At 39.3% G+C, this 16,323-nt stretch overlaps 1 protein-coding gene and 2 pseudogenes across 7 annotated transcripts; 2 read left to right on the plus strand and 1 right to left on the minus strand.

The window, feature by feature from the left end:
• Positions 1-569: 569 nt before the first annotated feature.
• On the minus strand, positions 570-6,608 carry LOC148429006 (uncharacterized; annotated as a pseudogene). The gene is made up of 2 exons (XR_015867278.1): positions 6,159-6,608; positions 570-2,256 (listed from the first exon to the last, which is right to left on the minus strand). The product of XR_015867278.1 is annotated as an uncharacterized LOC148429006 (transcript).
• LOC148429007 (uncharacterized) lies at positions 3,045-11,621 on the plus strand. 5 transcript variants are annotated; one of them, XM_088428083.1, is made up of 5 exons: positions 3,045-3,452; positions 7,105-7,134; positions 7,209-7,782; positions 9,056-9,172; positions 9,871-11,621. In XM_088428083.1, coding segments are annotated over exons 4-5 (1,458 nt in total). In that variant the 5' UTR covers positions 3,045-3,452; positions 7,105-7,134; positions 7,209-7,782; positions 9,056-9,171; the 3' UTR covers positions 11,328-11,621. The 5 variants fall into 5 exon arrangements, with proteins under 5 accessions (XP_088284209.1, XP_088284191.1, XP_088284218.1 ...); XM_088428065.1 differs by lacking the exon at positions 7,105-7,134; XM_088428073.1 differs by lacking the exon at positions 3,045-3,452 and having other exon boundaries at positions 5,922-7,134.
• Positions 11,622-12,794: 1,173 nt separating this feature from the next.
• LOC148429008 (uncharacterized) lies at positions 12,795-14,555 on the plus strand (annotated as a pseudogene). The gene is made up of 2 exons (XR_015867291.1): positions 12,795-13,208; positions 13,518-14,555. The product of XR_015867291.1 is annotated as an uncharacterized LOC148429008 (transcript).
• Positions 14,556-16,323: the final 1,768 nt, after the last annotated feature.

The following is a 16,323-nucleotide window of genomic DNA, read 5'->3' on the forward strand; positions in this document are numbered from 1 at the left end:
GGTTTGTTTTTCTAACTTGTTATTTAATGGGAATAGAATTCTTAAATCATAAACACCCATATTAGCTTGACTGTACTATAATATTTAAAGTCCCACAAATATAAGTAAAGAGAACAGAAATGTGAAGTGAAAAGGCCATCCCATAATTAAATGAGACCCCGTCCTTAAATGAGAACTTTTTCACACACCACTCATTGGCCGGAATCGCATTTGAAAAAAATTGGAGGTGTCATCCACACTGCCATTAAAAATAAAATATGAGTCATATAGGGGCAAAAAAAACATAATACAAAAACGGATTAGTGAACTATAGCCTAAGCCATGTCCCAACCTGACTTCACACAAAACACACTTAGTTTCGATTCATCCATCGAAAATGTATGGCCCCCAAATGTGCGGCGCATTTTCATCCTCCAATCACTAGGTGGCACTGTGACAAAAAACAAGGCTCCAAAAGGGGAGGTCCTGAAATGAAAATCCTTTAAATAGTAGCATTACCGGTCAATCACTTCAAAACTTTATTTGAAATTTTGAGTTTTTTTTTTTTTTAAACATGTTCCCAAAATAGGACATTTTTGTTGATAATAGTTTAATGTGCACAAAGCTGTATTCACAAAGTTTTTTTCTTTTTGTGTATTTTTATTTAAAATTGTTCCAACAGATCACGATAGAATTGTAACGAATCAGACAATGTTGGCACAGTACTCTGTTTTAAATACTTTTTCCCTCAACCAAAAATGCTTTGCGCTGGAAAAAAATTTACCACTGACAAAAATTAGAGAACTACTGTTCTACAAAATATATCATCCATTTATTTCATGTCATGACAAATCTCCTCAGTCACATTTTAAAACTCTTTAAATGCTGTTGTTGGGGTCACCTGAAAAGCGCTAATTTTTGGCGTACAAAATTTTGGCCCAATGCCAAATTGGACATCAGTAGAAAAAAATGCATAAATTGCTTTAAATCTTTTGACATTGGTGCAAATTAGCAACATTTTTTTGAGAAAATGCATACAGTACATGAAGATAATGTAATGTCCTACTTTAAGAATGTTTTTCTCACTTGTTTCTCTCAACTGATAAACACAAGCTTTAATAAATGTGATTTTCTTTGTAAAACAAACAACAAAAAAGTCACAAATAAAGGCTTGTACATGTGTATTTCAAGCATCTGAATTAGTGCATTCCTCACTAACACACTTATGTTTCTTAATGTGACCCTTCTGAGAAAAGCTTTGGCCACAAACTGAGCAGTCAAAAGGTTTCTCTCCAGTGTGTAACCTTGAGTGTCTTCTCAAGTTTGCATTCTGAGAAAATTTTTGACCACAAATTGAGCAAGCGAAGGGTTGCTCACCTGTGTGCGTTCTTGTGTGAATTTTTAAGTTTCCCTTCTGAGAGAATCTTTGACCACAAATTGAGCAGTCAAATGGTTTCTCACCTGTGTGTACTCTTGCGTGTATTTTTAAGTTTGTCTTCCAAAAGAATCTTTGACCACAGATTGAGCACTCAAACGATTTCTTACCAGTATGTGGATGGATGTGTATTTTAAAGTATGTCTTATGATGCAAACTTTGGCTACATTCAGTACATGCAAAATGTTTCTCTCCTGTGTGAGTTCTTGTTTGACTTAAATGTTTCTTCTGAGAGAAAATTTTGCCACAAACTGAGCAAGCATAATCTTTGTTTACAGAGTGTATTCTCATGTGTTCTTTCATTTTTTGCGCGTAAACAAAAGCTTTCCCACACTGTGAACATTTCCAGCGTTTGTTGCCAGTGTGACAAGTCGTATCCCCTTCAGACTCTTCATCATCATCATTATCATCAGTGTCGGAAGAGTGTGATGTTAGGTCATCACTGTCTGTCGTGTCCTCACTGTCTGACATCGGAGCTAAGAGGCCATCTGCTTGTGATCCTCCATCACCTTCCGTCTCCATGCGTCGACATGAGCTACTGTCTAGAGGCCCCGCCCCCTCGCTCGCCTCATTTTGACCTTCGTCTTCACTCTTCAACCTGTCACCAGTCAATGGCAACTTGCATATATCCTCCTCCTGCTCCTCTTTTTTGATGTAAGAGTGCTCTTCCTCCTTGACCTTCACCAGAGGCTGCTCAGGCTCCTCCTCTTTTTTAATAATAAGGGCCTGCTGCTCCTCTTCCTCTTCAATGTGAGGGGGCTCTGGTTTGTGCTGCTCCTCTTCCTCTTTAATGTGAGGGGGTTCTGGTTCGAGCTGCTCAGGACAAACACCTGTATTGATGTCTGCAAAACACAACCATAGGAGAGTCAGATGAGTTACAAATTCTACGTACGTTTTCTTTGTTGTGTACACATTAACAATCATCTCTATTATAACATTTTTAAGGCCTTTAGGCCTTAACAACAATGAAATGAGAATCCCCAAACTATTCTACATTATTATTTTACACGGTTTTTTTTTTACTCAGTATAAAAAAATAATGTTACTAATATTAAATGTGAGTCTGAGAAGGTTAATTTGATTATTTTCATGTGTGACTCATGTTTCTTAAACAGACTCCTAAAAAGTGTTTATTTGTAGCTTCAGTTTAATTTTATAGACATCCAATTTTGAGGTGTAGTATTTAACGTCATACAAACATCCATTTTGAACAATTTTATGTTATTATTGTTTAGTAAAAACAAAACCTTGCAGGTCGTTGAGACCCTCCCTCAAAAAAAAAAAAATCGCACAAAATTAATTCAAACTCAATTAAATTAAATCGAGTCTGGGATGAAACTATGCCAAAACTTAGGATCATTTTCCAAAATGGAAAACGTTTTCCTAGTCGCTTAGAACTACTGTACTTTAAAATAATAATTGTTTATTTCTATATTATAACATTTTAAATTTATAAGGCAAATCACATAGACCGCTGTTAGTTTCCAGAACGTTTTTGATTTTGAAATGTTGGTTTTACTTATTAATGTGGACAATTTTAAAATGCGCAAGGGGGAATGTTTCCAAAACTTTTTGGGGGTGTTTTCATTCGCGCAGACTTGTAGTTTTTCCAAGTGGAGTTGCCGTAGATTTCCCACCGGAGAGCTACTTCTTTTTAACACCACAAACGCAAAACTGTGCATTTTTTAAAAACATTTGGATCAACGTGTACTCAAGCTTAAACGCATTACATCCATCAATACGTTTCTAGATAAACATCTTAGGTTACATGTTGGCCCGGGCCTGAAAATTGACCCATTGTACGTGGAGCTTTTCAGTCGAATTTAGCTTTGGTTGCTAGCGGCTAACAAAGAGGCGTTTGCGATCTCCACATCGAGCCGGAAATCAAGTGCGGGCGTAAAAGCGTTGAGACTGTCGCGTTAATTGTGCACACATACAGCAAAGTAGTTGAAGGGGACTTGGGTGATCAAATGAAGACACCGTGAATTACTCGACGCCGTTTGGAAGATGAAGCCGAGAAACGTGCTTCATTGTGCAGGTAGGTTAACTTCATATTCTCGCTTTCGATTTTTAAAGCATTCGCACGCCTCGGCGAAAGAATACTTCACATTGATAAACAAATAAAAAAAAACGTTGAATCATCTACGACGTTTTGCATGTACTGTAGTTGAAAGTGAGTCTGGGTACAGCGGCGTGATAGCACCCCCTGTTGGTGGGAGGCTAAGACAACATCGCGCGGGAGAAAGAGCAGGCTCTTTTTGTGGCAGCGGCATGCAGTGTGGCGACTGTGTGGCAGCTGCCACCGAGAGCCACGGGTAGCCACACTTGATGCCACCAGTAGCCACTCTTTCCGAGGCATTTCCATGTTCGTCTGTGGCTGCTGCCACCGGTAGCCACACTTGATGCCACCAGTAGCCACTCTTTCCGAGGCATTTCCATGTTCGTCTGTGGCTGCTGCCACCGGTAGCCACACTTGATGCCACCAGTAGCCACTCTTTCCGAGGCATTTCCATGTTCGTCTGTGGCTGCTGCAACCGGTAGCCACACTTGTTGCCACTCTTTCTGAGGCATTTCCTTGTTCCCTCTGTGGCTTGGCTTCACCTCCACGTTATTCTTTTTCGTGTTAGACTTGCAATGTGTTGTTGTTGGTTTGTATAGTTGCTTTTATTTCACCCATTATTGTGTGGATTCCTCTTTCGTCGTCGCTGCCGTTGCATTTTCCTCGGTCTTTTTTTTTTATAAATGTTTCTCTTATTTTCATTTCATGTATGTTTTTTAGATGTACTGGTATTGTATCTTATTTAGTGTGGACTGTGTTTTCATTTATTCACATTTGTATTATGTTCTATCACGCAATGACCGGAAGAGGCGTCTCCAGAGTTACTACGAGCGATGCAAATGAGTAGTCACGGTCGATGCAAATGAGTAGTCACGGTCGATGCAAATGAGTAGTCACGATCGATGCAAATGAGAAGCCACGAGCTATCCAATGAGCTGCAAGCAATGGCCGACATTTCACCGGCTATCCAATGCGCGGCAGGTAATGGCGGACTGGGCGTCGCTATATTGTAATACGGGGACTCCTCGTCGCCCAGCTGTCCAGTGAGCTGCAAGCAATGGCGGACGGGGCGTCTCCCGACGTGTCTTGAGCATGCAAATGAGTAGGCTGTTACCAGTATGTTGCTCAGTTTTTGCTCAAACTTAAAAACTGAGCAACATACTGGTAACAGCCTACTCATTTGCATGCTCAAGACACGTCGGGAGACGCCCCGTCCGCCATTGCTTGCAGCTCACTGGACAGCTGGGCGACGAGGAGTCCCCGTATTACAATATAGCGACGCCCAGTCCGCCATTACCTGCCGCGCATTGGATAGCCGGTGAAATGTCGGCCATTGCTTGCAGCTCATTGGATAGCTCGTGGCTTCTCATTTGCATCGATCGTGACTACTCATTTGCATCGACCGTGACTACTCATTTGCATCGATCGTGACTACTCGTTTGCATCCATCGCGACTCCTCTTTTTTATTATTATTATTAATATAAAAGAATGCAATACAATGCAAAAATTAACAAAAAAAACAACAACGCTAGGGGGACACAACCAAAAACTTAAAAACTGAGCAACATACTGGTAACAGCCTACTCATTTGCATGCTCAAGACACGTCGGGAGACGCCCCGTCCGCCATTGCTTGCAGCTCACTGGACAGCTGGGCGACGAGGAGTCCCCGTATTACAATATAGCGACGCCCAGTCCGCCATTACCTGCCGCGCATTGGATAGCCGGTGAAATGTCGGCCATTGCTTGCAGCTCATTGGATAGCTCGTGGCTTCTCATTTGCATCGATCGTGACTACTCATTTGCATCGACCGTGACTACTCATTTGCATCGACCGTGACTACTCATTTGCATCGACCGTGACTACTCGTTTGCATCGCTCGTAGTAACTCTGGAGACGCCTCTTCTGGTCATTGCGTGATAGAACATAATACAAATGTGAATAAATGAAAACACAGTCCACACTAAATAAGATACAATACCAGTACATCTAAAAAACATACATGAAATGAAAATAAGAGAAACATATTTATAAAAAAAAAAGACCGAGGAAAATGCAACGGCAGCGACGACGAAAGAGGAATCCACACAATAATGGGTGAAATAAAAGCAACTATACAAACCAACAACAACACATTGCAAGTCTAACACGAAAAAGAATAACGTGGAGGTGAAGCCAAGCCACAGAGGGAACAAGGAAATGCCTCAGAAAGAGTGGCAACAAGTGTGGCTACCGGTTGCAGCAGCCACAGACGAACATGGAAATGCCTCGGAAAGAGTGGCTACTGGTGGCATCAAGTGTGGCTACCGGTGGCAGCAGCCACAGACGAACATGGAAATGCCTCGGAAAGAGTGGCTACTGGTGGCATCAAGTGTGGCTACCCGTGGCTCTCGGTGGCAGCTGCCACACAGTCGCCACACTGCATGCCGCTGCCACAAAAAGAGCCTGCTCTTACTGTCGCGCGGTGCATGTACAGTATTACGTGTAAAAGAAACTCGATAAAGAGCTTTTGCGCAAACGATATGCTTTAACACTTTGACGAAACCGCCTTTTTGTTTAAACGCTACGCATACACGGTAAAAAAAAAAAAACACAATCTGTCTAGTTTCCTAGTAACGTAATTCCAAGGTGGTTTACAGTACTGCACTATGAAAGTGCTGCCCGCCCCGAACAACAAATCCTACCTGAAGTATTCGAGATACTGCTCCCAATATTTGTTTTCTCGCGGCGTCTTTTCTCCCGGGATTTGTCATAACCCAACCACAGAGTTGGATACGGGTGCTGCTCCGTGGGTTTTTTGTCCACAAAATGAAATGAGCAAACGAATAAATTTTTGGGCGGCGTTTTCAATTTAAGGTTTTTCAGCCAAATCTTTCTTGATTCGTAGTCCCGGGGTAAACTGTGGAAACGAAAGCGTTTCTCACAAGAACATTCTTTCTTCGTCAGGGGTGCGTGTTCAAAACACGGCTGCATTAGCCACAGATTTAACTTCCTCCGGTTGTTTGTGCAGCCACGAACGGAACAACAAGTTCCCGAACTGCGTAAAGACATCGTAAATGCAGAAATAAAATTATAAACGTTCAATTTACCCACGCCGGCAAACGAAAACAGCTAACATTAAATGCTTTTCAATTACTTCCGGATTTCACCGGAAATTGCGCACTTACTTGTTTCCCGATGAGAGCCTTTAATAATAAGGTGGAAATAAATTGAGACAAATAAGATAAATTCACCTTCTGGATAAGATCGCAAAAACATAAAAAGAAATAGGAAATAAAGTTGACAGGATCACTGCTACTATAGAGAGAAGTAGTAACATTGATATCGATTCAGTTACAGTATGCAATTCTTGAGTACAAGTGACTGATAGCGATATCAAGTACAGATATTGATAGTGCTTTTGATACACAGGCCCCCCCCCTCCCACACACACACAAGACAATGACAGATCACTTTAGAGAAATGTGCTTTAAAATTTTGTTTGAAGTAACACTTAGAATAAATCTTCAATGCTTACTGTATGATCATGAATATATGAGGCCAGTATCACTTCTGACAGGACCAGCACTCAAAAAAGTGCAATGTTGAACTTCGTGCATGTTTTTCCACATATTCTGTAACCAAGTATAGCTTCCCCAGCACAAATCAACCTGCCAAACAGTAAGTAGTCATTTTAATTCATATGGCTGTCTTAATAACATCCATTATTAATATAACCCTATGTTTATTTACAGACATCAGTAAAGATGTTTGTCTTGAGCAACAGGAGCCAGATCCTCCTCATATTAAGGAGGAATAGGAGGATGAAGAGGTCACTTTGAAGAGGTAGAGGAGCAGTACTCCCTTGACATCAAAAAAGAGGAGGAGCCAAGAGGAAGGGGCCCTTGTATTAAAGAGGAGGGACAAGACCCCCACTACATTAAAGAGGAGGACCAAGATAATTGCAGCTTGCCATTGACCGGTGACCCTTTTGAAGAGTGAGGTGAGCAGAGGGGCGGAGCTTCCAAGCAGCGGTTCATGTCAACACCTGCCAACAGAAGATGATGGAGACCACTGCAGAGGACCACAAGCCGAGGACCTCGTAGCTCCACTCTCAGATAGTGATGACATGTCATCACATACTGCCTATGCTAGTGCTGGTGATGATGGTGTTGATGATGAAGAGTTTGAACGTAATAAGACGTGTCACATCGACGGAAAATGCTACATTGATAATGCACACTGGTGATAAACATTTCTCCTGCACAGTTTGTGGTCAAAGATTCTCTCTTATGGCAAACCAAGTGATGCACTGAAGAACGCACACTGGTGAGAAACCTTTTTCCTGCTCAGTTTGTGGCCAAATAATTTTTTCAGAGAAGAAACTTAAAAACACACACAGTAACCCACACTGGTGACAAACCTTTTTCCTGCACAGTTTGTGGCAAAAGATTCTATCATCAGACATACTTAAAAACACATGCAAGAATACACACCACTGAGAAACCTTTTGCCTGTACATACTGTGGCCACAGATTCTCTCTAAGGAACACTTAGTAAGGCACACAAGAACCCACACTGTTGAGAAACCTTTTGCTTGCTCAGTTTGTTTTCAACGATTCTCTTGCAAAAAACAGGTAGAAAAGCACAAGTGTGCTGTTGAGAAATGTCGTAACCAAAAAAACCTTAAATGGAAATGTATCTGTTTGACACATTAAGTTTTTACTGTACAGTAGTAGGTATGGATAAAAAGTTAAATTATTTTGTAATATATCGCATAGTTCATTGTTTCTTCCTGCAGTTATTGGGCTCATCTCATTTTGTAATAGCTCTGGGATTTTGAATAAAATTAAATAAACAGTGAATAATTGTTGTCAATAAACTAATGGGTTTTAGCAGAATGGCAGATGAAAGGAGGTCAGACCTGTTATCAAAAGTGCTTTCTAACGTCTCCGCCCCCTGCTGGCCAGTATAGCTGTCTGCAAGTTGTCTCGACAAAATCCCTTGCTTTGATTGGCTTTCTTTAGTACAAGCAGTGAAACAACACGTTTTGTTACATATACGCTTTTGTACACATGGACACAGTGTTGCCAGAGGTAGCAAATTGGTCAACCTTTTTTAAAAATATATAACTAAAATAAAATATATTGTAACTAGATAGCTTAATCACATATTATAGATATTGTCACAAGTTAAGACATTAACTAATTAAAATAAAATTAATTAGTCTTGATATGTTTAACCAATTAAGTCACTTTTTTTACTTCATTTTAGGTAGACTGCTAAAAGTGTTGGTTATTAAATTTCGGGTTATTAGGCGTTTTTAATTGTTTGTGACGTCACACATGCTATAACCCTGGTGAAAAATTACTTTGTATCTATCCTCTTATCTATAACCGCTTAATTTTAAATGTTTTGTTAAACACTTGTTACAACTGTAGCTATTGTGAAAGCGCTATTTTGAATAAGAAACATTTTGCTTATTTGAAGGGTAAGCCATCTGAAATATGTTTGAATCAGCATTCTAATTTTAGCTGTAATCATCAGGATAAAAATAATTATAATAATAATTTAACAGATTCTTTTCCAAATTGCTTTACAGCGAACGCAGCCTGCCGAGTCCCTTTGCAGTTCGTGTCCAGTAGGTGGCAGTATGCCCCAAACAGTTCTATTAACCGAAGAAAAAGTGCTTCCGAGACATCTTCCCCGGCTAGAATCAGTAAGGAATGTTCCGTGGTCAGAACAGAAATCCGAAGTAGGCCGAGGTTCAAGTGTTAGATCATTTTGGTCGTATCAAATATTAAGATTCTGGTCCACATTCATTACGACATAGGTCGTTTGTGGATCTTGAAGCCTCTCTATCGTGCTTAGATTAGCTTCATAGCCGCTAACTAAGAAATGCGTTTGTGATCATCCCTCGGCAGCTACTCGGGTGATAGCGTCAAGTGTTGTTATTGTAGGGTGGAAATTTGCGTAAGGACGGCCAGAGTACGACGAAGAACTTTTGAGCAACAACGACTTGGATATCTTTTGTGAGATGGGGCCGGGAACTCGCCTTCGCAGATTAGGTCATAAAGCAATCTCTTTTTTTAATAATTTGTTTCTGTGCTAGTTATTAAAATAAGCGAGTTAATTCACTTTAGAAAACAAATGGTTAATAGAAACATTTAAAAAAAACTACAGTATATGTGAATTGTGGTGTGTTGAGTATGACGTGAAATGACTTTAATTGACAGTTTCGAAAATTTGAATAGATATTTGTCAGGAAAGTTGGAGCCACTTGGAATGGTGAATAAAAAAAAAAACACTAAATGTGGACGGATCTGATAATTATATTCCTTCTGCCACCCGCAACTTCTTGCAAATACATTTTATAATAATGCAAACCTAATTAAAATGTATCTTTGTGTCTTGCAGTGATCAGTGAAGGTGTCCGGTCTCAGCAGCAAGAGCGGAAGCCCCCTCACATTAAAGAAGAAGAGGAGGATGAAGAGGTTAGCCACTTCAAAGAGGAGGAGGCTCAAGAGTCCCCTTACATTAAAAACGAGGAAGAGGAGCCAATGTCTCTTCATATTAAAGTGGAGGAGGAAGATGAAGTCCCCCATTTTAAAGGGGATGTGAATCTGGTGTCTGCTTGCATCAGAAAAGAAGAGGAGGGTCCAGAGGACCCCTATGTGAAAGTGACAGAAGAAGACCCCCCCAACATCAAAGAGGAGGAGAAGGAGGATATATTCAAGTTGCCATCGACTGTTGTCTATTTGAAAAGTAATAATGACGATCACGGTGAGCTTAGCAGAGGGGTGGAACCTCTAAGTAGCAGCTCATGTCAGCATGTGACAACAGAAGATGATGGAGCCCACTGTGGAGCATCACATGCAGACAACCTCTTAGCTCAGCTATCAGATAGTGACGACACGTTGTCACATGCAGTTCACGCTGATGATTATGAAAATGATGATGAGTCTGAAGGTGGTGTGACATGGCACAGTGACTGCAAACTCTGGAAATGTTCTCACTGTGAGAAAACTTTTACTTATAAGAGCTGCTTAAAACAACACATAAGAATACACACTGGTGAGAAACCATTTGTATGCTCAGATTGTGGTCAAACATTCTCTCAGAAGGGAAACCTAATGAGACACGTTAAAACACACACTGGTGAGAAACCTTTTGTCTGCTCAGATTGTGGCCAGCGATTCTCTCAGAAGGTAACCTTAATGAGGCACATTGAAACACACACTGGTGAGAAACCTTTTCTCTGCTCAGATTGTGGCCAGCGATTCTCTCAAAAGGGAACCTTGATGAGGCACATTGAAACACACACTGGTGAGAAACCTTTTGTCTGCTCTATTTGTGGTCAAAGATTCTCTCAGAAGAGAACCCTAAGAAGTCACGTAGGAACACACGCTGAAGAAAAACCTTTTACCTGTTCATTTTGTGGCCAAAGATTCTCTCTGAAGGGAAGCTTGATTTACCACACAAGCACACACACCGGTGAGAAACCTTTTGCTTGCTCAGTTTGTGGTCAAAGATTCTTTCATATGATAAACTTAAATAGACACATGAGAACACACACTGGCGAAAAACCTTTTGCCTGTACACACTGTGATCAAAGATTTTCCCAGAAGGGAACCTTAAGACGGCATATAAGAACTCACACAGGAGAGAAACCATTTGCCTGCTCTGTTTGTGATCAAGAATTCTCCCGAAAAATCTATTTAAAGAAGCACACAAGGTTACACACAGACGAAAAACCCTTTGCCTGCTCAGTGTGTGGCCAGAAATTCTCTCAAAAGGATAAGGTCAAGAGACACAAGTGTGCTGGTGAGAAAAGCAGCCATCAGGATGCTTTAAATGACAATATAAATGTTTAATACTTACGTTTAATATTTAATAGACACTAAAACATTTTATTATTTCTGAATGCCTCCTGTTGGCAAATGTTTTCTCAAATGTTTTTGGCAAGTGTTCTCAAAGCCTTCTGGTGACAAGTGTTGGGAAATAGCAGTTGTGCTAAAATTCTCCCAGTAATGCATGTATTTTGTACCATCTGTTATTGATGAAGTAAGTTAATGATTGATTAGACAGAGTGTGGAGAAACTATAGTTTCCATAGGATTGTGGAAAAGTGTAAATATGATTCTAAATAAAATACAAATAAACAGTGAATAGTTGCTGTCAATAAACTAATGGGTTTGACTTAATGTGTACCTATAGATACACTTGTTGACAGCAGGACCGGTTGCCATTCATTATGCGTCATTATCTTGCTCATAGTCTGGCGAATCAGTCAGTCTCGCAATTTTCCAGTCAATATGGACAAAAAGGTCCTTCAATTCGTTGGTATTGGCTTGGACATTGAGAGACTGAGCTTCTATTAACTCGAAAATGACGCACATAGAATGGGAGATGAGTGGCAGCCAGACCTGTTATTAAAAGTGCTTTCTAACGTCTCCGCCCCCTGCTGGCAAGTATGGCTGTCTGCAAGTTGTCTCGAAAAAATCCCCAGTTTTGATTAGCTTTCATTAGTACAAACAGTAAAACAAAAAACACATTTTGATACAGATTTCTTGAGACTATTTGTGTTTTTTTTCTCAGTACCACATATACACTTTTGTACACATGTACACAGTGTTGCCAGAGGTAGCAGATTTGTAAACCTTTTTTTAAATAACTAAAATAAAATATTCAGTAACTAGATAGCGGAATCACAACTAGCTGTTGTCACAAGTTAACACGTACCTTTCTTGCTAGCAACTAATTATCTTAGTTTCATCTATGTAGTAATTAATTAGTCTTGAGATAAGGAAGTCACTATTTTACTTAGTTATAGCTACCCTGCTAAAAGTGATATGTTCTAACTAGTTAATGAACTTCCGGTTAATGGGTGTTTTTATTTCTTTGTGACATCATACATGTTATAATCTCGACATCTCTGATCCATTGGTGAAAGAATATTTTGCATTTATGGAGTCGGCACAAATATAACTCCATATTTCTCGCCTATCATCTATAACCACTTCAAACGTTATTATTTAATGTTAATTTTACATGCTTTGTAAAACTACCAGTTAAAGCTGTAGCTTTTGTGAACGCGCCATTTTAGAAGAATTAAGAAACATTTTGCCATTCTGAAGATTAAGCTATGGGGAAAATGTTTGAATCAGCATTCTAATTTTAGCCGTAATCCCCAGAATTACAAAAACAAATCGAATTACCAGATTATTTTCCAAATTGTTCCCCGGTGTAACACAGCCTGCTAAATGCTTTTGCAGTTCATGTCCAGTAGAAGGCGTTAAGCGCCAAAGAGCGCTATTAAACGAAGAAAAACTACTTCCGGGACATCTTCCCCGGCTAAAATCTGAAAGGAATGTTCCCTGGCCAAAACAGAAATCCAAAGTAGGACGAGGTTCCGGTGCTAGTTCTTTTTTGTTGTATTAGATATTTAGATTTTGGTCCACGTTCGTTAGGACGTAGATGTCGTTTGTTGAACTGTTGTTTTTGCTTCAAGTCTCGGTGGATCTTGAAGCCTCTCTGTCGTGCTTAGCTTCCTAGCCGCTAACAAAGACATGCGTTTGTGATCAACACATCCCTCAGCAACAACTCGGGTGTGAACGTCAAGTGTTGTGATTGTGGCTGAAATTTTCCGGAAGAAGGACAGCTGGAGTATGACAAAGAACTTTTGAGAAACAACGAGCGACAACGACGGAGACAGCTTTTGTGAGATGGAGCCTAGAAGTCACCTTCGCGGATTAGGTCATAAAACAATCTTTTTAAGAATTGTTTTTTTGCAAGTCATTAAAATAAGAGTTAATTCACATTAGAAAACAAATGGTAAATAGAATCATTTCAAAACACTACGGTATATTTGAATTGTGGTGTGTTGGGTAAGACGTGAAATGACGAATTGACAGATTCTACAATTTGAATTGAGAGCCACTCGGAATGGTACATAGAAAAAAACTCTAAATGTGGATGGATCTGCTAATTATGTTCCTTTTGCCACGCACAACTGCTTTATGCAAATCTTATTACAATGTATCTTTGTTTCCTTGTGTCTTGCAGTGATCAGTGAAGGTGTCCGTTCTCAGCAGCAGGAGCGAAAGGCCCCTCACATTAAAGAAGAAGAGGAGGATGAAGAGGTTAGCCACTTCAAAGAGGAAGAGGATCAGGAGTCCCCTTACATTAAAAACGAGGAAGAAGAGCCAATGTCTCTTTATATTAAAGTGGAGGAGGAAGATGAAGTCCACCATTTGAAAGGGGATGCGAATCAGGTGTCTGCTTGCATCATAAAAGAAGAGGAGGGCCTCGAGGACCCCTATGTGAAAGTGATAGAAGACCCCCCCGACATCAAAGAGGAGGAGGAGGATATATTAAAGTTGCCATCGACTGTTGTCTATTTGCAAAGTAATAATGAAGGTCACCGTGAGTTTAACAGAGAGGCGGAGCCTCCAAGTAGCAGCTCATGTCAGCACGTGACAACAGAAGATGATGGAGACCACTGTGGAGCATCACAAGCAGACAACCTCTTAGCGCCGCTATCAGATAGTGACGACACGTTGTCACATGCAGTTCACGCCGATGATGATGATGATTATGAAAATGATGATGAGTCTGAAGGTGGTATGACGTGGCACAGTGACAGCAAACTCTGGAAATGTACTCACTGTGAGAAAACCTTTACTTATAAGAGCCGCTTAAAACAACACATAAGAATACACACTGGTGAGAAACCATTTGTCTGCACAGATTGTGGTCAAACATTCTCTCAAAAGGGAAACCTAATGAGACACATTGAAACACACACTGGTGAGAAACCTTTTGTCTGCTCAGATTGTGGCCAGCGATTCTCTCAGAAGGGAACCTTAATGAGGCACATTGAAACGCACACCGGTGAGAAACCTTTTGTCTGCTCTGTTTGTGGTCAAAGATTCTCTCAGAAGAGAACCTTAAGAAGGCACGCAGGAACACACGCTGAAGAAAAACCTTTTGCCTGTTCATTTTGTGGCCAAAGATTCTCTCTGAAGGGAAGCTTGATTTACCACACAAGCACACACACCGGTGAGAAACCTTTTGCTTGCTCAGTTTGTGGTCAAAGATTTTTTCATAAGATAAGCTTAAAAATGCACTTGAGAACACACACTGGCGAAAAACCTTTTGCCTGTACGCACTGTGATCAAAGATTTTCTCAGAAGGGAACCTTAAGAAGGCATGTAAGAACTCACACGGGAGAGAAACCATTTGCCTGCTCTGTTTGTGATCAAAAATTCTCTCGAAAAATCCATTTAAAGATGCACACAAGGTTACACACAGGCGAAAAACCCTTTGCCTGCTCTGTGTGTGGGCAGAAATTCTCTCAAAAGGACAAGGTCAAGAGACACAAGTGTGCTGGTGAGAAAAGCAGCCATCAGGATGCTTTCAATGACAGTATAAATGTTTGATACTTATGTTTAACATTTAATCAACACTAGAGCATTTTATTATTTCTGAATTCCTCATGTCGGGAAATGTTGCGTTCTAGCACTTGTGCAAAACTAATTTAAGCAATGCATGCAATTTGTACAATGTTATTACAGTGTCCATGTCTTTGGCGTTGGGCCAAATCCTAGTACCTAAGAGAAGTCTTCACATTTTAGGAGACTCCAAAAATAGCATGGTTGGCAAACATTAACTTTGCAGTGTCAAAGAAAGAGAGTGTTTTCAACACTTGTTGATTGTCTAATAATTTGTAAAAATAAATATATTAATAACCACCCAAAAAACTAATGATAAAAAAAATAATGCTGACTGAAAAAAAATACAGTATTGTATGAAAAAAATATATAAATTAGCAAACTGTTGCAAAGGAGGTTTTGGCCCATTGCCAATAAATCATGAGTAAGTGAACATCTGCTTAGAATGGACTGTGAAGATACGTTTGCTTTTATCGGAAGTAATTGTTGTATTTATTGTATGTTTGTCACACGTGAAGTTTTGCCATTGCAACATCAATAGGCAGATGTCAGGTTGAAAAAAAAAATGACTGCGATTGACGTTTTATTAAAAAATGTAAGTAAATTGAAGTAGCAGTGTCTTTATTGTTTGATATGCAATCCACTTATTTGAGGATAGGTTGTCTTTATTTAATTTTGAATACACACATTTCTCAAACACCACTTTTAAAAATACACTTCAAACTAAACAGTCGGTTACGGCTATGGTGAAAAAAACCCATTAAAAAAAAAAAAAAAAAAAAAAACAACGACCATAGAGTTTGTTTTTAAAAAATATTGCCCAAGTGTTGTAAGGCTTTTTTTAAATTATTCATTTTTTAATCTTAGTAAGGCTTTTCTTTCTTTCTTTCTTTCTTTTTTTTAAGGGTTAGGGTATCAAATTGGGTTTGCAATTTAGAATTAACATTTGAAATGAGGATTTCAATATACGTTTCGGGTTTCGAAATACTAAATAGGTTTTCAATTTAGGGTTAATGTTTCAAATAAGGATTTCAATTTAAGTTTTAGGTTTCAATTTGGGGTTAGCAGGTCAAATTAGTGTTTCAAAATCGGGTATCCATTTTGGATAAAGTTTCAAAATAGGCTTTCAATTCATGCTTGGGGTTTCAAATACTGTATGGGTTTCAAATAAAAGGTTTAACATAAGGTTAGGCTTTAAATTCGACTTCAAACAACCATGAATCAGCTGTGAAGCTTATCTTTTACACCAAAAAAAAAAAAAAAAAAAAAAAAATATATATATATATATATATATATATATATATATATATATATATATATATATATATATATATATATATATATATATACGTATGATGTTTTTGAAAAAAGAATAGAAAATGGGCATTTTTAATATGAATATGGCTATGTTTTAAGTA

This window comes from Hippichthys cyanospilos, chromosome 1, assembly GCF_059441005.1.
Source record: "Hippichthys cyanospilos isolate Australia breed blue-spotted pipefish chromosome 1, RoL_Hcya_1.0, whole genome shotgun sequence".
Lineage (NCBI taxonomy): Eukaryota > Metazoa > Chordata > Actinopteri > Syngnathiformes > Syngnathidae > Hippichthys > Hippichthys cyanospilos.

Bases quoted from the DNA above. Each gene is read 5' to 3' on its own strand.
- LOC148429007 (XM_088428057.1), top strand. From the start codon at position 9,491: ATGGGGCCGGGAACTCGCCTTCGCAGATTAG. The intron at 9,522-9,870 runs GTCATAAAGCAA...TGTGTCTTGCAG, and splicing joins AACTCGCCTTCGCAGATTAG to TGATCAGTGAAGGTGTCCGG.